Source organism: Heloderma suspectum, chromosome 10 (genome assembly GCF_057233095.1).
Source record: "Heloderma suspectum isolate Gila_16-S chromosome 10, 16-S_ref, whole genome shotgun sequence".
Classification (NCBI taxonomy): domain Eukaryota; kingdom Metazoa; phylum Chordata; class Lepidosauria; order Squamata; family Helodermatidae; genus Heloderma; species Heloderma suspectum.
Genome location: NC_139467.1, coordinates 6,933,056 through 6,954,881, shown reverse-complemented (window position 1 = coordinate 6,954,881; position 21,826 = coordinate 6,933,056). Strand labels below are relative to the sequence as shown.

The following is a 21,826-nucleotide window of genomic DNA, read 5'->3' as shown; positions in this document are numbered from 1 at the left end:
AATAGAACCCCTTTGCTAGGAATGATTGGGCGGGAGAACAAGAAAGACATTGGGGTTGCTATGGGTGTAGAATGGACCATAGAGGTTCCTGATTCTCCTGCTTCCAGAGTAGGGATGGGGAACCTCCAGCCTGGGGGCCCAATCCAGCCCATGGAGGTTCCCCATCCGGTCCATGGAGCCTTGGGCTCCCTCCCCAGACCCCAGCCTCCACAGGCTAGCAGAGAGAGGAATCCCTGCTGTTACCTCCAGTCAGTGACTGGAGATAACGGCAGGGGTTCACCTGTACTCCGCTCCCCCTCCACATTGAGATGAGCAGCATGCCCCCACCCCCATGGGCTAAACCCTCTGGAAAACCCTCCCCAGTGCAGTCCGGGAGGCAGAAAATGTGGCATCTTTCAAGCACCTCCTAAAAATGCACCTTTTCACCCAGGCTTTCCCTGGGTTGTAACTGCTGTTGGCTTTTACTTCATTTTACATGCTACTTTTAAACTTTTAAAGTCTTATATTATGTTTTATCGTATTGTATTTTATGATTTTAATTGTTGTGAACTGTCCAGAGATCTTCGGCTGTTGGGCAGTATATAAATGTAATCGTAAATTTTAAAAGAAATAAAAAATAAAGGTGTGAAGCAAGCAAAACCTCCCTGGCCAAGGTGTCGGGTGGCAGAGTGGTCCTCCCCCTCAGTGCCACAGCCAAGGAGGCATTGCTGTGCATGGGCCTTCCCCAGTTGGGTATGCCTGTGCACAGCAAAGCCTTGGAATGGATGATGTCAGGACATCTAGAGGAACCAAGAAATGAAAGTGGGATAAAGGAGGGGCTCCCTGTGTTAGGGGCCAGTTTGTGTTTGTTCTCTTTAACAGGACAATTAGCCTGCCTTAGGGCACAGTAGCACAGATTTTAAGTTGAGCAGTTTAACTGTCATGCCTCCCTCCCCCCTCCAAAAGAATCCCACACACAGAGTCTTCAGCTCCTGGCTGTCTTTTTGTAGGTTATGACAATCCTCTTATCTACCTGACTACTAAAATGTAAAGCAACATAATACTGAAATATAAAGTAATATACCTATACTAGCTGGATTTTAGAGTTAGGGTGCTGTTTTAAGCCATATAACAGGTTGCTAAATGTGGGAAAGTCACACCATGTTCTCACTCTTGCTTCTGAAAATGCCTGCAGTCTTACCTTTGTCACTTCCGCTCTGTCATCTCCCAGGAAGACGATTTTCTAAGGATGCAATCTTATGCAAACTTACCTAGGAATAAGTCCCACTGAACTCAGTAGGACTTACTTCTGAGTAGACATGCATAGGATTGCACGGTAAGGCTTCTGTTGCCTGTTCCAGGATAAGGAAGCCTTACCCCATAGATCTGCTTTTGAGAATATGCCACATTTTCAGAACTGTCCTAAGCTAACTTCTAACATTGCATTGCCTTTTTTCTGCATGGGGGATGGGATATAGAAACCAGGAGAGGAAGAGGAGAAGGAGGAAGAAGAAGGAGAAAAGAAACCGGACCCCCTGCACCAGCTCATCCTGCATTTCAGCAGGACTGCGCTGACAGAGAAGAGGTGAATCACAGAGAGAGTGTTGGAATGGGAGCCAGGGTGGGCTGAGCATGAAACACTGAGGTTCTGAACCAAGCTAGAAACATGTTTGTTTAGCAAATGTGCGGTGGCCCATTTGGCTATAAAGTGGGGCTGTTGTTGGGGGGTGGGCATGTCTGCTTTTAATACCCAACTGAGCATGAGTGGGACGGGAGGAAACCCTCCCACCCACCCCTTCCTCACCTTTCCTTGCTGATTTCGGATGCTTTCGGCTGCGCTTCCATAGCCGTCCAGTATCCAGTACCAGAGCCAGGATGGGGGAAATTACATAAAGCAGCTTGCACACAATGAGATAAAGGGGGGGGGGGCACAGGTTTTGCTCTCCTCTCAACTTGATAGTCAAAGTAGCCCCTCCTTGTTGTTGTTGTTGTTGTTGTTGAGTCGTTCAGTCGTGTCCGACTCTTCGTGACCCCATGGACCATAGCACGCCAGGCCTTCCTGTCCTGCTCTCTCTCCTGGAGTGTGCTCAAGTCCATATTCATTCCATCGGTGATGCTATCTAGCCATCTCATCCTCTGCCATCCCCTTCTCCTTTTGCCTTCAATCTTTCCCAGCATCAGGGTCTTTTCCAGGGAGTTTTCTCTTCGCATTAGGTGGCCAAAATATTTGAGCTTCAGCTCCAGTATCTGTCCTTCCAATGAGCACTCAGGGTTGATTTCCTTTAGGATTGACTGATTTGACCTCTTTGCAGTCCAGGGGACTCGTAAGAGTCTTCTCCAGCACCACAGTTCGAAAGCATCAGTTCTTCGGCGCTCAGCCTTCCTTATAGTCCAGCTCTCACAGCCATATGTTGCTACTGGGAAAACCATAGCTTTGATTATATGAACCTTTGTCAGCAAGGTGATGTCTCTGCTTCTTACTATGCTGTCTAGGTTTGCCATAGCTTTCCTCCCAAGGATCAAGCGTCTTTTAATTTCATGGCTACAGTCACCGTCTGCAGTGATCTTGGAGCCCAAGAAAGTAAAATCTGTCACTGCTTCTATTTCTTCCCCTTTTTATATGCCAGGAAGTGATGGGGCCAGATGCCATGATAAAGCCCCTCCTACCCCCCGCTTTATACACAAACAGGCCAGCATGTGCTTCTTGAACATGAGTGCATCTCATTTAGCCCTGAATGTCAGTTAACAATTGCCTCCGCCAAGTATTTTTCTGGCACAAGCTCTGTTGAAATTACTGGGAGCTGAGCAAGAGCAGTGTGGTGAGAGGTCAGCTTCAGGTATCAGATCCTGAGTCTTGTTTGGTTTGTTCCAGCAAATTGGATGAGGACTATCTCTACATGGCATATGCTGACATCATGGCAAAGGTAAGTGAGAGATGGGCCCCTGTGCCCTGGGCCGCTGTTTCAGTCCAATTACTCTCCTTTAAAACAATAAAAAAAATGACATACGATCAGTCTTAGAAGCAGGACTGATGCCCTCATAGTGCAGACTCCATCCATACTATTTAGAGCTGGGGCGGGCAACATGCGGCTCTCCAGATGTTTTGGCCTACAACTCCCATCAGCCCTGACCATTGGGTAAGCTGATGGGAGTTGTAGCTAAAACATCTGGAGGGCCACAAGTTGTGCATCCCTGATCTATACGGTTTCCACTCCTTTTTACGGCTCCTGCTGCTGTGCCTTTAGCAGTAGTCTGACACATGGAAAAATAAGGAGCTTTTCCTTTTGAGGCAGGGAGAGCTGTGTACCATGCTGCTCTAAAAAGGACAGGAGCAGGACCAACAGAGAAAGGCAGCAACCCAAATTATCACCTAAGAAAAGTTTTTAACTGCTGTGGTTTCCTCTTGTGAGGTCACTGAGGATTTTCCCTGGCAAATTCCCTAGACACCCTTGCAGAACTACAGCTCCCAGAGTTTCTTCGGACAGGTGTCCTGACAGTGAAACCACTTTTATATTTGTAGTGCAGACATGTCTTCATTGCTCTATATTCTGCACCAGGTTCCTCTCCATTCCTCTCCTGAAACATCCCTTTTCCCTAGAGCTGGAAGTGAAAGGACATAGATATATTTCCTCCCCTTTCAGACTCATATTCTTTCTAACTGCAGCATTGGCGGAGCATGCTAAGTAGCTTTGATTCATAATCCCATGTTGCTCTGGAGAGACAATGGTGGAACAACATAGTAACTTGAATCCTGTTTCCAAATACCTTTTGAATAACAGTGTTAAGCAATTGCAATTTGCTTGCTGTACTGCTAATTTGACTTACAAACAAAAGATACTGGACAGCTGCTCAAATGAAGTGTCATTAGAATAAAATTACCTGTTCTTGCCTAGATGGTAGAGGACATCCTGTGATCGATGACTCCTCTCACCCAACAATGGAGGCAGAATGTAATAAGCAACCTTCCCTAACCTGGTTCCCGCCAGATGTACTGGAGTGCAACTCCCATCATTCCCAGCCAGTATGGCCAGCATGCTGACTGGGAATGATGAGAGTTGCACTCCAACACATCTGGCGGGAACCAGGTTGGGGAAGACTGTTGCAGAGACTTCACACGTCCATCAGGGACCATTATCCTCACAGCTGGAACAAATCACACCCACACACCCAGTGCATGGGAAGCCTCTGCAGGCCCCACCTTCCCCAGTGGGTGGGAGGAGTCACCCATCATGGGATGACGTCATTTGAGCAGAAGGAACCTTCACAGGATGTCCAGCACTGAGATGCTTGAGGAATTAGATCTTCATAAATCCCAATATGAACTGACTTGATCTGTACCTCCTGGACTAATGTGTGGATTGGAACTTAGTTATCTACTGGCTTTTGTACTTCTGAATGTCCCAGTGCAGTTTTTGGCTCAAAGAACGCATCAGAATACATTTAAAAATGCAAGTCTGGGGAGAAAATCGGTTTTATAATACATATTTAATGACATATTTTAGTGTAAATTTTTACGCAGATAAAAATTGCAGATTAATGCCGAAACAGGATGGAACAAACTCATTGGGGAATGCGTGCATGATGCCTCTGCCTACCAGTTGCTGGGGAACATGAGCCAGAGGTGCATTTGCCCTTGTCTCCTATTTGTTGGCCTCCCATAGGCAGCTGGTTGGGAACTGTGTGAACAGAATGCTAGACTAGGTATGCCGTCCGATTCAGCACAGCAGTTCTTATGTTCTTAAGTGTGAAAGTGATATGGACCGGAACTAGACTGATTTGCCCACCCCTAGTCCAGTGTTCCATTTCCAAAGCAAAACAGGGGCAACCATTTAGTTAGACCAGAGTGGTGGTATCAGTGATACGTAGCCTCTGTGTGGTATATTATTTGTATTAGGGAGAAAGGCCAACATGTGACTCAGGTATGACTCTTATCAATTCCCCAGTGAACAAGGGTGGGTTAGGGAGTCCTCTTTGTCTCTCCAAGGGGCCCACAATCGAATGCAACTGATTTCCTGAATCAAAAGTTAACTCTAGAGCAGGGGTGGGCAAGTTGTGGCCCTCGGCCTAATTTCCTGTGGCCCTCCACCTAATTTCAAAAGCCCTCTGCGCGTGACCAGTTCAGACCTCTTGCAAGAGCATTCTGTCCCTTCCATGACAGCTTGCTGCCTGGGAAGAGAGAGTAAGAGAGAGAGAGAGAGAGAGAAGGGGGTGGCACAAAGAGAAAAAAGAGAAAGAGACAAGGAGTGGCCCAACCACTTCTGACTTTGCATACCTCTAGCTTTGGTCCTGCTCACTGCCTCCTGTGCCAAACAGGACCCCCTGTTTGGTCCTGCTCACTGTGCGGCCCCCAACAGTTTGCCCACAAGGGAATGTGGCTCACAACAGAAAAAAAGTTGCCCACCCCTGCTCTAGAGGGGAGCCCACAGGGAGCACCAAAGCACGAGCGAGCTTCTTGCTAGGTCAAATGTGGGACAGGGTCTCCATGTGTACATGCTCACCCCCATTTTCCTTTCATCCCCTGAACCCCAGAGTTGCCACATAAATGAAGGTGAAGGAGAAGGTGGTTATGGTAGTGAAGAAGAGGAAGAAGCTGAAGTTCCCTTTGAAGTAAGTGATTCCTCTGTGCTCAGCCTCCCTAGCCCTCACAGCCTCTCAAACTGACTTCTGGTTAGTCCACTTGTTGTCAGACTTCTCTTTCCAGCCATAAACACTAGAAACTTGTGTTTGTTTTCTTTCCAAACTTGCTGGAAAGTCTCAGGAGGGCTAGAGTTGGCATCCCATGTTACATTTCAGTGCTTGCACAATGCTACCACAGAGAAAGTCATGCACGCCTGTTTACAGTTGAGGAAGAGAGAATCATCCCATGTTTGAAACCATCTCTACTTCTGCATCTCTCTGTTAATCAGCCTGTCCTTATATTGTCGTTGTTCAGTCGTTAAGTCGTGTCTGACTCTTTGTAACCCCATGGACCATAGCACGCCTGTCCTTCCTGTCCTCCACTCTTTCCCGGAGTGTGCTCAAATTCATATTCATTGCAACGGTGATGCTATCTAGCCATCTCATCCTCTGCAGTCCCCTTCTCCTTTTGCCTTCAATCTTTCCCAGCATCAGGGTCTTTTCCAGGGAGTTTTCTCTTCGCATTAGGTGGCCAAAATATTTGAGCTTCAGCTTCAGTATCTGTCCTTCCAATGAGCACTCAGGGTTGATTTCCTTTAGGATGGACTGATTGGACCTCCTTGCAGTCCAGGGGACTCGTAAGAGTCTTCTCCAGCACTACAGTTCGAAAGCATCAGTTCTTCGGCGCTCAGGCCTTCCTTATAGTCCAGCTCTCACAGCCATACGTTGCTCTGGGAAAACCATAGCTTTGATTATATGAACATTTGTTGGCAAGGTGATGTCTCTGCTTCTTACTATGCTGTCTAGGTTTGCCATAGCTTTCCTCCCAAGGAGCAAGCGACTTTTAATTTCATGGCTACAGTTACCGTCTGCGGTGATCTTGGAGCCCAAGAAAATAAAATCTGTCACTGCTTCCATTTCTTCCCCTTCTATATGCCAGGAAGTGATGGGGCCAGATGCCATGATCTGAGTTTTTTTAATGTTGAGTTTCAAACCAGCTTTGGCACTCTCCACTTTCACCCTCAACAAGAGGCTCTTTAGATCCTCTTCGCTTTCTGCCATTAGGGTGGTATCGTCTGCATATCTGAGGCTGTTGATAATTCTCCTGGCAATCTTAATTCCGACCTGTGATTCATCCAACCCGGCGTTTCACATGATGTACTCTACATATAAATTAAATAAGCAGGGCGACAATATACAGCCTTGTCATACTCCTTTCCCAGTTTTAAACCAATTGGTTGTTCCATGTCCGGTTCTTACTGTTGCTTCTTGACCCTCGTACAGGTTTCTCAGGAGACAGGTAAGGTGGTCTGGTACTCCCATCTCTTTAAGAATTTGCCACAGTTTGTTGTGATCCACACAATCCAAGGCTTTAGCGTAGTCCATGAAGCAGAAATAGACATTTTTCTGGAATTCTCTTGCTTTCTCCATGATGCAGCGAATGTTGGCAATTTGATCTCTAGTTCCTCTGCCTCTTCGAAACCCAGCTTGCACTTCCGGTAGTTCTCGGTTCACATGCTGCTGAAGCCTAGCTTGTAGGATTTTGAGCATCACCTTGCTGGCATGTGAAATGAGCGCAATTGTACGGTAGTTTGAACACTCTTTGACATTGCCCTTCTCTGGAATTGGAATGTAAACTGACCTTTTCCAGTCTTGTGGCCACTGTTGAGTGTTCCAAATTTGTTGGCATATTGAGTGCAGCACTTTAACAGCATCGTCTTTTAGGGTTTTAAATAGCTCAGCTGGAATACTGTCATCTCCGCTAGCTTTGTTGTTACTAATGCTTCCTAAGGCCCCCTTGATTTCACTCTCTAGGATGTCCGGCTCAAGTTCAGTGACCGCACTACCATGGCCATCAGGGACATTAAGATCTTTCCTGTATAGTTCTTCTGTGTATTCTTGCCACCTCTTCTTAATCTCATCTGCTTCTGTTAGGTCCCTGCCTTCTTTGTCCTTTATCATGCCCATCTTTGCACAAGACATTCCCTTGAGATCTCCAATTTTCTTGAAAAGATCTCTACTCTTTCCCATTCTATTGTTTTCCTCGATTTCTTTGCATTGTTCATTTAAGAAGGCCCTCTTGTCTCTCCTTGCTATTCTCTGGAACTCTGCATTCAGTTGGATATATCTTCCCCTTTCTCCCTTGCTTTTCGCTTCCCTTCTTTCCTCAGCTACTTATAAAGCCTCCTCAGACAGCCACTTGGCTTCCTTGCATTTCTTTTTCTTTGGGATAGATTGAGTTGCTGCCTCCTGAACACTGTTACGGACCTCCGTCCATAGTTCCTCGGACACTCTGTCTATCAGGTCTAATCCCTTAAATCTATTCCTCACCTCCACTGTATATTCATAAGGGATATGATTTAGGTCATACCTGAATGGTTTAGTGGTTTTCCCTACGTTCTTCAATTTCAGCCGAAATTTTGCAAGAAGCAGCTCATGATCTGAGCCACAGTCAGCTCCAGGTCTTGTTTTTACTGACTGTATGGAGCTTCTCCATCTTTGGCTGCAAAGTACATAATCAATCTGATCTCGATAGTGACCATCTGGTGATGTCCATGTGCAGAGTTGCCTCTTGTGCTGTTGGAAAAGAGTGTTTGCTATGATCAGCGTGTTCTCTTGGCAAAACTCTCTTAGCCTTTGTCCTGCTTCCTTTTGTACACCAAGGCCATGCTTGCCTGTTATCCCGGTGATTTCTTGACTTCCTACTTTAGCATTCCAATCCCCTATGATGAAGAGGACATCTTTTTTTGGTGTTAGTTCTAGAAGGTGTTGTAGGTCTTCATAGAACCGATCAACCTCAGCTTCTTCGGCCTCAGTGGTTGGGGCATAGACTTGAATTACTGTGATGTTGAATGGTTTGCCTTGGATTCATACTGAGATCGTTCTATCGTTTTTGAGATTGTACCCCAGTACTGCTTTTCCCACCCTTTTGTTGACTATGAGTGCTACTCCATTTCTTCTGAGGGATTCTTGCCCACAGTAGTAGATATGATGGTCACCTGAATTAAATTCGCCCATGCTTGTCCATTTTAGTTTGCTGATTCCCAAGATATCGATGTTCAGTCTTGCCCGCTCATGTTTGACCACCTCCAGCTTACCTTGATTCATTGATTCCAGGTTCCTAAACAATATTGTTCTTTACAGCATTGGACTTTCTTTTCACCACCAGACACATCCGCAGCTTAGTGTCCTTTCGGCTTTGGCCCAGCCGCTTCACTCTTTCTGGCGCTACCTGGAAATTCCCTCTGCTCTTCCCCAGTAGTATATTGGACACCTTCCGACCTGAGGGGCTCATCTTCCGGCATCATCTCTTTTAGCCTTGTGATACGTTCCATGGGGTTTTCTTGGCAAGAGTTGCCAATGGAGTGGGTTGCCATTTCCTTCTCCAGTGGACCACATTTTGTCAGAACTCTCCGCCATGACCTGTCCATCTTGGGTGGCCCTGCACAGCATAGCTTATGGCCTCACTGAGTTACGCAAGCCCCTTCGCCACAACAAGGCAGTGATCCATGAAGGGGCTGTCCTTATATATCTCTCCCCAATAAAAATGGTGCAACCTGGGGATGTGCAGAGGGTATAGCTCACCCTGCTCTAATCCCACTTCTGTCCCCATCCTACTCCAGGTTTGGGGAAACCAGCATAGTTGGATGGCCTGGCAGTGTGTGTGAGCTATAACCAAATGCGCCATGTAGCCACATTTTAGGTATTTGATGCTGGTTGACTTGACCCTTTTGAGATGCTGCCTGTTGCTGGTAACATTGGCATTGCTCTTGATATTTTGTCCATGGCACTCTTTCTGCTGATTGAGACATTGTAGGTTTTAAAATGCCCACAGTGATTCACAAGACCCTTGCCCCATCTCAAAAAACTCTTGCATGGTAGAGCCATAGGAAACAGAGACACATCTCAGTGGGAGAGCACATGCTTTAGCTACATCAGGTTCCAGCTTCAGTCTCTGGCATCTCCAGTTAAAAAGGTCTTCAGTAGCAAGTCTGGAAAGCCAGTGCCAGTCAGAGTAACTGGCCTTCCCCAACCTGGCACCTTCCAGATGTGTTGGACTACAACTCCCATAATTCCTAGCTGGCCACATCTGGCAGTCATCAGGTTGGGGAAAGCTGGAGTAGACAGTACTGGTTTAGATAGACGGATGGCTAAATGTGGTGCAAAGCAGCTTCATATGTTCACTGTTCCCTTACATACCTTCCTGGTTCACCTAGAGAGGGTGGGTGAGATGCTTCTTCTCAAAGCAGACAGGCGGGGCTAAGATTGAAGGCTGGTGTCAGGACCTGGTGGTCTTGCTCAGTTATACATTGCTTCAGACTGAAGAAAGGTCACTATTCTAAGAACTGTTGTATTAGTCAGTGGCCCCAGATTGGCTCCTGAGGCTCACCTGGCTTTCTAGGCTGGGGGGAGAACTAGCTGCGAAGTGGATGCCCCAGCTGGAGTGCTTTGTAAACCACCACCCCACCCCCCCGCTTAGCAGCCCTAGCAGTGCAGGAAGCCGATGTCTAACCTACTGGATCCAAGCTCAGCACTTGTGATAGGAGGCTGCAGACAGCCAGGGAAGGAGAGCCCTGCCACAGGTTTCCATCCCTCAACCTCATGCTCTCTTGCTTCCCTGCAGGAGAAGGAGATGGAGAAGCAGAAACTTCTGTATCAACAGTCCCGACTGCACAACCGCGGGGCAGCCGAGATGGTTCTGCAGATGATTAGCGCCTGTAAAGGTCAGAGGCGACCTTTTTCTCTTTCCCCTTTGCCCATTACAGAGGATGGATCCCAGGCAGGGTGGAGCTTTGTGTGGCTCAATAGGAAAACTTGGATGAGGGTGGATAGGGCAATCTCTGGGAGATTCAGAAGTAGAGTAAAAATGCCCACCAAGTTTTTTTCTTTTCAGTCAGAAAGCCTAGGAAATTGTTTTGTTTTAAAAGAAGAAAACAAACAGAATTTCCTAGGATCCTGGTCATATCTGAGATTTCACATGGGCAGTCTCATGGACACGGGGCAAACCGGAGCCCTGTACAGGTTGGAGAAATATTTCAAGTTCCTAAGCTGTCACACCCAATTTTTCAGGACCAAAAATCAAATGGTTATACTCTAGCTTTGCACTGGGCTAGAACAGAAGCTACAATGCCTCCTAGGACCCAGCATCAAGTTCTAGGTTCCCTTCTCATATAGCTCTTAGACCCTGCCTGGAAACACATATCCTGAATCTTTCAGTGGAGGCCTCCAAGACAAGAGATACCAGTGTAATAATTCATCTTCCTGTCTTCTCAGGGGAGCCTGGTGCCATGGTATCCTCCACTCTGAAACTGGGCATTTCCATCCTGAATGGTGGCAATGAGAAAGTGCAGCAGGTATGGCAGCCCTACTCCTTGTTTTCTCAGCCGTTACTCCTTCCTCATTTCTTACTTCTTGCTTACCCATTATTTGCTTCTTAAGCCAAGAAGTAAGTGCAGATTAGCAAACAGCATTGGTGTAAGAACCTTAAAAGCGATGCAACTGAGCTTTCAGACAGGAAAAGAAGTCAGCACAGAGTAAGGAGTGAGTAGTGTGAAGTAGAAGTTAAGTGCAAATGTTTGAGAAAAGATGGAGGAATTGAAAAGGAGTGAAGTGCTTGGCAGAGGGGTTTGAGGTAAAGAAGCTAGGGCAGGAGAATTGGTTCATCCCAAGATGGGAAATCTTGGTTGAGGTTGGATGGAGTAGCAAAATGGGGGCAGAGTGAGGGAAAGTGATGAGAGGCAAATGTGGTAGAGAGACAAGGAGTGGTGTGTGTGTGTGCACATGCATGTGCGTGAATCCACAGGGATGAGTAAGAAGTGCTGGATCATATTGGTCAGATGAGGACGATGGAGACAGTTGGGGAATGGGTTTGGTGGGAAATGTACTGGAGGATGGGTAGCAAGGGAAGATACCTAATGAGAAGAAAATTGGGACCAAACTACATATCATGTTAAATATATATTCACTTTTGCTGCAGAGACCCCCAATTTGGATCAGGACTGTGGCACAGGTGGAGGGGAAAGAGTTAATCCTCTCTCCCATGAAGCTGCTACTTTCCCCATGAAGGAAATTTGCTATCAAGAGCAGCTTCCCACCCAGGAGAAATGCCCATTTGGTGTAGGGACTATGGGGTGGGGGGTGGGATAGGTGAACAGGCAATGTTCGAACATGTTGAAGTTCTCCACATTCTTCCTTGAAGTGCGTTTTGCCTCATTTGTATTCCCCAACGTGCCTCTTTTTTTTTTTAAATCAGGAAAAATGCGCATTTTTCGATTGGGTACGATGCACATTTTTTAAAGTGCACAATTTTTCCCAATTGAAAAAATATGCATTTTTAAATGTGCTTTGTCCCCCATAGGCTAAAGCATGAACATAAAAATTGGGGGGGGGGGTTGCACGAGTGTGCACTATTGAACACAAATGCAAGTTTGGGAAATTGTGAAAATTTCCTAAGAATTACGTTCCTGCTCACGTTCCCATTCATGATTATGAACAGGAACGAAATTCACATACATCCCTAGTGAGGGTAAATGGTTAAACTCTCCTCCACCTACGTCACCATGGTGAAAATGCACATCCTGCCACATGTGCCGTGGTCTTGATCCAGATCAGGCTCCTTCTTGGCTATTTAAAAAAAAAAGACATTAAATGCATTTTTGCATTTATTGTGTAGTTTGGTTCTCAGAAGAGCCAGAAATAAGGGCTTCCCTTCATCTCCCAATGCTGACTTTCTTCCTATCTTCAGAAAATGCTGGATTATCTGAAGGAGAAACGGGAGGTCGGATTCTTCCAAAGCGTTCAGGCGCTAATGCAGACATGCAGGTGTGTAGTAGCATTATTATTTATTTGATTTATGCCTTCTCTTTCCACCCCCAAAATGGGACTCAAGATAGTAGCATCTTGTCTCCTTTTCCTTTTCTTTTTATGCTTCTCCTTCTTTCCCTCTTCTTTTCCCACCCTCTCTTGGGTGGGTAACTGGGAACTGTTGGCTTTTCCCTTCCTTCTGGCATGGTAGACAGGCGTAGATCAAGGGAGAAGAACCTCAGTCCGAGGGGCCAAATCTGGCCCTCTGGCGTACTCCTGATGACCATGCCCCCTTTCTGATGACCACATCCCCTTTCCTTCACCCCACCTCTTTCTCCCAACCACTGATTGTTCAGTGGTTTCCTGGCTTGTGTGCAGTTTTTTTCCCCTATTTGAAAAGGTTGAAATGCCGCTCCTAAAGCTTTGTTGTTCAGTCGTTCAGTCGTGTCCGACTCTTCGTGACCCCATGGACCATAGCACGCCAGGCCTTCCTGTCCTGCGCACTCTCCCGGAGTGTGCTCAGGTTCTTATTCATTGCATCGGTGATGCTATCTAGCCATCTCATCCTCTGCCGTCCCCTTCTCCTTTTGCCTTCAATCTTTCCCAGCATCAGGGTCTTTTCCAGAGAGTTTTCTCTTCGCATTAGGTGGCCAAAATATTTGAGCTTCAGCTGCAGTATCTGTCCTTCCAATGAGCACTCAGGGTTGATTTCCTTTAGGATGGACTGATTGGACCTCCTTGCAGTCCAGGGGACTCGTAAGAGTCTTCTCCAGCACCACAGTTCGAAAGCATCGATTCTTCGGCGCTCAGCCTTCCTTATAGTCCAGCTCTCACAGCCATACATTACTACTGGGAAAACCATAGCTTTGATTAGACGGACCTTTGTCAGCAAGGTGATGTCTCTGCTTCTTACTATGCTGTCTAGGTTTGCCATAGCTTTCCTCCCAAGGAGCAAGCGACTTTTAATTTCAGGGCTACAGTCACCATCTGCGGTGATCTTGGAGCCCAAGAAAGTAAAATCTGTCACTGCTTCCATTTCTTCCCCTTCTATATGCCAGGAAGTGATAGGGCCAGATGCAATGATCTGAGTTTTTTTAATGTTGAGTTTCAAACCAGCTTTTGCACTCTCCTCTTTCACCCTCAACAAGAGGCTCTTGAGATCCTCTTCGCTTTCTGCCATTAGGGTGGTATCGTCTGCATATCGGAGGTTGTTGATAATTCTCCCAGCAATCTTAATTCCGACCTCTGATTCATCCAACCCGGCATTTCTCATGATGTACTCTGCATATAAGTTAAATAAGCAGGGTGACAATATGCAGCCTGTCGTACTCCTTTCCCAATTTTGAACCACTCGGTTGTTCCATGTCCGGTTCTTACTGTTGCTTCTTGACCCTTGTACAGGTTTCTCAGGAGACAGGTAAGGTGGTCTGGTACTCCCATCACTTTAAGAATTTGCCAGAGTTTGTTGTGATCCACACAATCAAAGGCTTTAGCGTAGTCAATGAAGCAGAAATAGACATTTTTCTGGAATTCTTTTGCTTTCTCCATGATGCAGCGAATGTTGGCGATTTGATCTCTAGTTCCTCTGCCTCTTCGAAACCCAGCTTGTACTTCCGGTAGTTCTCGGTTTGCATACTGCTGAAGCCTAGCTTGTAGGATTTTGAGCATCACCTTGCTGGCATGTGAAATGAGCGCAATTGTGCGGTAGTTTGAACACGCTTTGGCGTTGCCCTTCTTTGGAATTGGAATGTAAACTGACCTTTTCCAGTCTTGCGGCCATTGCTGAGTGTTCCAAATTTGTTGGCATATTGAATGCAGCACTTTAACAGCATCATCTTTTAGGATTTTAAATAGCTCAGCTGGAATACTGTCATCTCCGCTAGCTTTGTTGTTACTAATGCTTCCTAAGGCCCACTTGACTTCACTCTCTAGGATGTCCGGCTCAAGTTCAGTGACCGCACTATCATGGCTATCAAGGACATTACTATCATGGCTATCAAGGACATTAAGATCTTTCCTGTATAGTTCTTCTGTGTATTCTTTCCACCACTTCTTAATCTCATCTGCTTCTGTGAGATCCCTGCCTTCTTTGTCCTTTATCATGGCCGTCTTTGCACAAAACGTTCCCTTGAGATCTCCAATTTTCTTGAAGAGATCTCTAGTCTTTCCCATTCTGTTGTTTTCCTCGATTTCCTTGCATTGTTCATTTAAGAAGGCCTTCTTGTCTCTCCTTGCTATTCTCTGGAACTCTGCATTCAGTTGGATATATCTTCCCCTTTCTCCCTTGCTTTTTGCTTCTCTTCTTTCCTCAGCTACTTGTAAAGCCTCATCAGACAGCCACTTGGCTTTCTTGCATTTCTTTTTCTTTGGGATGGAGTCCGTTGCTGCCTCCTGAACAATGTTACAGACCTCCGTCCATAGTTCCTCAGGCACTCTGTCTATCAGGTCTAATCCCTTAAATCTATTCCTCACCTCCACTGTATATTCATAAGGGATATGATTTAGGTCATACCTGAATGGTTTAGTGGTTTTCCCTACGTTCTTCAATTTCAGCCGAAATTTTGCAAGAAGCAGCTCATGATCTGAGCCACAGTCAGCTCCAGGTCTTGTTTTTACTGACTGTATGGAGCTTCTCCATCTTTGGCTGCAAAGGACATCATCAATCTGATTTTGATATTGACCATCTGGTGATGTCCATGTGTAGAGTCGTCTCTTGTGCTGTTGGAAAAGAGTGTTTGCTATGATCAGCATGTTCTCTTGGCAAAACTCTATTAGCTTTTGTCCTGCTTCATTTTGTACACCAAGGCCATGCCTGCCTGTTATCCCGGTGATTTCTGGACTTCCTACTTTAGCATTCCAGTCCCCTATGATGAAGAGGACATCTTTTTTTGGTGTTAGTTCTAGAAGGTGTTGGAGGTCTTCATAGAACCGATCAACCTCAGCTTCTTTGGCATCAGTGGTTGGGGCATAGACGTGAATTACTGTGATGTTGAATGGTTTGCCTTGGATTCATACTGAGATCGTTCTGTCGTTTTTGAGATTGTACCCCAGTACTGCTTTTCCCACCCTTTGGTTGACTATGAGTGCTACTCCATTTCTTCTAAGGGATTCTTGCCCACAATAGTAGATATGATGGTCACCTGAATTAAATTCGCCCATTCCTGTCCATTTTAGTTCGCTGATTACCAAGATGTCAATGTTCAATCTTGCCATCTCATGTTTGACCACAGAGCTTTAAGCTACAATATGCTGACAGTTTTGTATATTTGGCCCCACCCCTTGTAGCCTTTCGCCCCACCCACCACTAGAATGCGGCCTCTAAGAGCTTCTCTGAAATTGAATTCGATGCTCAGGCTGAAAGAGGTCCAGGGCAAGCGTCAGCAGTGGGCCCTATTGGGGTGCTGTGTCCCCAGCTGCTCATGGGTGCTGTGTGCTGGTACAAACAGAACAAATCAGTGGGCCATAAGAACAATTATATTATATGAAAAAAAAGGTGATTTGTAATCACTAGTTAACGATCAAATGATGAAGACCTTTACTTCCACTAAGTATATAGCATACACACACTCATATACTCAAGCACATGTATAATATGTGGTATGTGCAACAATGCTTTGAAGGGCAGAGTCTCCGCTTAACAAATTTATTTATTTGTTTGTTTGTTTGTTTATTTATTTATTACATTTCTGTACCACCCAAGAGCCAAAGCTCCCTGGGTGGTTCACAAAAATTAATGCTAAACAATGGGGTGTTGTAACAGACTATACAACGTGTGCCTCCTTTTGACAATACTGACAAATAATGCCGCTTGTGTACTTCTGATAAATATATATAGTGTACACACACCCATGCACTCAAGCACAGAACCACAGATTACCTTCTTCATGCTCACGGCCTCCTGTTTCTCTGGGCTGGTTTTAAAAGTTTACCTTGAGTTCTTCGGAAAGTTAGGAATATCATTCCCCTGGAACAGCACAGTCTTTGGCAAGGAGGTTTACTGAGCACTTTCTCTGAAGCACTTTTATATTTTTGAAACTTTAAGGTAAAGTGAGTAACATAAATAAACTTTATAACAATTTGTTTCAGGTTGGCCAGGCAATTCAACGTTGTTGCCTTTACGTTATGTTTTGTTTGTAAAATAGAGCATGTTAATTGGGAGGAGCAAGTTTGGCTGCCACCTACAACAGATAAAGAAAAGGAGATAATGGGTTTCTCATTCTGAAGAAGAACAGAAATGAAATTACATTCTGGAGTTTTCGTCATATTATGTGCAGTTTGTGACAACCTACCACTCGTCACTGTTGTCAGACAGAGACAAATTTTGTAGAGTTTGTAACAACACCCCATTGTTTAGCATCGTTAAGTAGAGACACTGTGTCCTTCAAAGCATGTTGCACGTATCGGATATTATACGTATCCTTGAGTGTATGGGTGTATATACACTATATACTTACTGGAAGTAAAGGTCTTCATCATTTAATTAATAACTAATGATTATAATTCTGTGTACGGTTTCTCCACATAAGATAATTGTTCTTATGGTTCATTGATTTGTTCTGTTTGTGTCCTCATTTGAGGGGCCTCTTCCTTTTTTTCAGCACTGCCATGTGCTTGTGCCAAACCTGATGTAAAGAATTCTCTCTCTCTCTCTCTCTCTATATATATATATATATATATATATATGTGTGTGTGTGTGTGTGTGTGTGTGTGAGAGAGAGAGAGAGGGAGAGAGAGAGAGAGAGAGAGAGAGAATGTGACAGGCATGTGCACAGTTGCCACATCCCATCTGGTTTAGCCCAGAGAAATAAGGTTGAAGTCAGAATACGTTTGCTTCATAGCAGTATCCCATGGTGATGCCACCCCATCTTTTGCACCTGTCCTCGTTTGGCCCTCCAGCATCCTCTCTTGTGTTTCCTAGCTCTGCTCACCTTCTTTCTCTTCATCTCCCTCCTCTCCTCCATTCACAGTGTGCTGGACCTCAATGCCTTTGAGAGGCAAAACAAAGCCGAAGGACTGGGAATGGTGACGGAGGAAGGAACAAGTAAGTCACCTTCTGCCCCATTTTGAGGGTCTGAAACAAGGCAACAAGAGTGCTGGGCGCACCCAGTTCCTAGCCATTCTCCTGCCCCGTAGGGCAGTTTGGCAGGCTGGCAGGCCAGCAACCCAGCTCTGCCTGCTGCTCACAGTGATTGCTGACACCCTGGTCCCAGTCACCAGGTTGCTTTCTGACACTGCTCTAGGCTCGCCAACAGAAACTGCAGGCGCTGTAGCCAGTGGGTATCGCATTTTGGAAATCTGGTTTCTGCTCCCAGTTTAGTTGTTGGAGAACCTTTTCCCTCCACTCTGCCTCTGGAAACGGAGCAGTCTCTGGGTTATAGGGAGAGATGGTGGGGGGTGGGGGGCAGGGGTGGGAGCCTGTCCACCTGGGTTCTTTTCACACCTCTGGGCAAGGATAGCATTTAACGGGTTGGTCCGTTGTGCAGTCTGGGTTCTCTCTCCATCTCTGGGAGAGGGTGCAAGAGAGTTTAGTTCAACACGAATGCTGGGAACCAGGACTTCACCTTTCACAATCCTGGCCCAGGGTCGATTCCCCCACCTCCTTCTTCCCAGTGCTCTGCATATTTTCTTTGTGTTCGCAGCTTCCTCCCGGTGAGACGTGGATTAATTGAGATTTCTAAAACCAATAATGAATTCTCACCCTCCCAACCCACCCAACTCCCTTCACCTTCGGTTTTCTGGTCTCATCCGTTTTTCCATTTCATATTAATGTCATGTTAATACACGCTGGGTTTTTTCTTTTTTTAATAATCTCCTTTTCCTTCTTTGCTGTGATGTGTTGCACTCACCTCCTCTCTCCCCCTCCCTCCTTCTCTTCCCTCCCCTCCCCTCTCCTGGTCTCACTGATGCCCCTCCCTCAGTCATCAGTCGCGAAAATGGTAAATAATCGTTTTGCTTTTGTTAAGTTTAATCATTTTTCTTTAATGGTCAGTTTCTCGGCCTGTTTTTATTTTTTCTTTCTTTATTTTAATTCCTCTTTCTAACCTGATGGGTCTAAGACTGAAAACTGATCAGAACCCCCCACCCTGGCTTAGAATCGGGTGTCCCATAAGGGCTTGGGAATCTGCAAAGGGAATCTGCATATTCAGTGCTATGAATGTTGCCAGGCCTCGTGGCCAGGCATTTGGGCGTCAGGATGAGTGCCAAGAATCTCCTCACAAGCAGGTCTGAGGGAATATCAGCTGGGGGCAGGAAGGTAGGCATTTTGGAGATGCACCCAATAACATTTCCCTTTGGGCGTCTTAGTGCATGGGAGTCTTGACAGACCGTGATACTCAGGACCAGCAAGGAATTTTGGAGGGTTGGCTTTAGTGTCACCTAGTCCTAGTGAACCTAGCCATCATCTGAGCAGGCCTGGCACCATGGATGGCCAAATGTGAAGGCTTAGCTGGAGCCAGGTTGAAGGCTTGACTGGGGTCTGAAGGGGAACAAGCAGGAAGAACTACTCTGTTGACTGGGCAAGAGCAGAAAGCCATGCTCCTGCTATTTATATCATTCATTCATTTAATAGATTTATATGCTGTTTACCATATTTAAAAAGTATCTCTAAGCGGTTTAGGGAGAAATCCTATGCATATTTAGACAGAAAAATGCCCTACAAGTCCCAGCATTCCCCAGCCAGATAGTCCATATCTCTAAAGGCACAATCCTGTGCATGTTTAAATGAAAAAAGTCCTACAGGTACCAGCATTCCCCACCCAGCCATGCTGGCTGGGGAATGCTGGGAGCTGTAAGACTTTTTTTTATCTAAACATGCCTAGTATTGTGCCTTTAGAGATGTGGACTATCTGCCCCCTGTCCCCAGCCCAGAAGCCCTTTCGGCTGTAGTGTGCTTGCCAGCTGGCCATGGATGGGTACAGATGCATTGTGACTGGTCTGGTCTGCTCCTTTAAGACTCTGCCATGTCACACTGAACAGGCAGGCTGGCATTGTTTTGCCCTGGTGTGGCATGTTAGGGGTGAAGGCCTGAGAAGTGTGCAACTCTGAAACGGTCTGTTTTAAAAGAGCGGCAATGAAACTCTGGTTTCAAGTCATAAACTGGATAAACGTATGAAGTATTAATCTTATCTTGTTTTTTTCCTCCATTGTGGGTCCATTGAAATCTGGAAATTGAGTTTTTTTGCCCCCCTGCCACCTAACATCTTGGGGGTTTTCTCATCTTCCACTAAGGACATAACATGTTGCCAGAATGAGAGGCCTGGGCTGGCATGGGCTGGGAGCATGCACTCCATTACACTTATGTCAACCTCTCCCCCTACCCCACATCGGCTGGAGGGGGTTCTGATCAGTCTTGGGTGGGTGGGTGGCCAGGCAAAATATCACCAGCTCCACTTGGCGCATGTCCTTCAGCTACAAAAACTTCCCCAGGGCCACACATTCTCCACCCCCAATTAATGCTGAACACACTAACTGCACACTATTCATCCACCCAGATGCTTCTGTCGTGGTCTCTGGACCTGTGCTCTTGTAAATCGCGCCCCTTCCATAGTCCTTCACCCTGTAAACACCACTATAAAGGGGTCCTGCTGGGTTTCTGTCACTTTGGTGTAGCCCTTAGGGTGTGGGTCACAGCTCCATCACCACCCCACCCCCGAAAGCATTGCCTGCTCATCCTCAGCCAGTTCTCAACACGCTCAAGTGTAGACACCATTTCTGACCAACACCCTACCCACCCCTCTCTTTGTAGGGAGCAGAGTTATTCAGCCAGCATTGCCGCAGTCTATATTATCTGTGTAGTAACTATGTGAAATGGTAACAATTCAGGGTGTAAGCATAACTGTTTAGTTGTGTTGTTGCAATGAGTTCTTTGGTAACAATGTAGCATCTTCACAATAATTTGCTATCAAAAAATTGTGTCCTAAGCTACCTATGTAGCAGTGTTTTGATGTTTTCATATTTTGAAAAGGTGTGTGTGGTGTTTCTTTATATTTGTGGGGTATGTACAAGTGTTGTAACTTGTGTAGTGGCCATGTGGTGTAGAAATGTTGCAAAGCAAAAGTGGAGTATATTTGTAATGCCTTCTTTGGTAACAACGTTCTATCTGTAACATCTTTCTTGCCTCAGTAAATGCAGTGTATGTAGCAAATATGAGCATTCTGGTGTCTGCACAATGGAAAGTGCTAAAATACTTGTTTATTACATTTCTAGTGTTTGTGATAGATAACCAAGTTACGTTGTAATGATGCGGTGACTTCATAGTCATACTTCAAAGTGTATTTTAGAGTAACCAGCTAGTAGCATTGTTGTAGTGATGACATTTATTAGCAGTGTGGCAATTTTGTAATGGATGGGTTGGTGTTTTTACTAGTAAGATACTGCAGAATATGTATGTAGTAACATTGTAGTATATTTGTAGAACAGATGTACTGGATGTGCTTCACTCCTAATAATTACATTCTGCCCTTGTAGTACCCCAAACTCTTTATTAATACTCTGTGGTCTGTCTTTATCAAGTTCTCCTTCAGTAATAGGATAGTAAGTGCTGTCCTTGTAGTAGTTCTTGCTCTAATATTTGTATTGGCCTTATAACTCTTTTAAGCCATTCTTCTAGTAATGAATCATAGAATCATAGGGTTGGAAGGGGCCTATAAGACCATCGAGTCCAACCCCCTGCTCAATGCAGGAATCCAAGTCAGAGCATCCCTGACAGATGGCTGTCCAGCTTCATCTTGAATGCCTTCAGTGTGGGAGAGACCACCACCTTCCTAGGGAATTGGTCCCATTGTCATATTGCTCTAACAGTCAGGAAGCTTTTCCTGATGTTCAGTCAGAATCTGGCTTCCTGTAACTTGAGCCCATGTTTCCGTGTCCTGCATTCTGGGATGATCGAGAAGAGATCCTGGCCTTCCTCTCTGTGACAACATTTCAAGTACTTGAAGAATGCTATCATATCTCCCCTCAGTCTTCTCTTCTCGAGGCTAAACATGCCCAGTTCTTTCAGTCTCTCTTCATAGGGCTTTGTTTCCAGTCCCCTGATCATCTTTGTTGCCCTCCTCTGAACCCTCTCCAGCTTGTCTGCATCCTTCTTAAAGTGTGGTGCCCAGAACTGGACACAGTACTCCAAATGAGGCCTAACCAGTGCTCAGTAGAGGGGAACTGGTACTTCCCAGGATTTGGATGCTATACTTCTATTAATGCAGCCCAAAATAGTATTTGCCTTTTTTGCAGCCACATCACATTGTTGGCTCATCTTCAGCTTGTGATCTACAGCAATTCCAAGATCCTTCTCACTTGTAGTGTGGTTGAGCCACGTATCCCCCATCTTGTAACTGTGCATTTGGTTTCTTTTTCCTACATGCAGAACTTGGCATTTATCCCTATTCAATGTCATTCTGTCATTTTCTGCCCAGCGCTCCAGTCTATCCAGATC

The 21,826-nt window shown here is 45.7% G+C and overlaps 1 protein-coding gene across 1 annotated transcript in view; it reads left to right on the top strand.

Annotated features, from left to right (window-relative positions):
• RYR1 (ryanodine receptor 1) overlaps positions 1-21,826 on the top strand; it is a 173,182-nt gene that overhangs the window by 115,783 nt on the left and 35,573 nt on the right. Inside the window, exons 77-84 of the mRNA XM_084814879.1 lie at positions 1,458-1,564; positions 2,852-2,903; positions 5,509-5,586; positions 10,220-10,319; positions 10,870-10,949; positions 12,341-12,417; positions 17,367-17,440; positions 18,318-18,335. Of these exons, the coding sequence (XP_084671005.1) occupies positions 1,458-1,564; positions 2,852-2,903; positions 5,509-5,586; positions 10,220-10,319; positions 10,870-10,949; positions 12,341-12,417; positions 17,367-17,440; positions 18,318-18,335 (586 nt within the window). The remainder of the gene's footprint in view (positions 1-1,457; positions 1,565-2,851; positions 2,904-5,508; positions 5,587-10,219; positions 10,320-10,869; positions 10,950-12,340; positions 12,418-17,366; positions 17,441-18,317; positions 18,336-21,826) is intronic.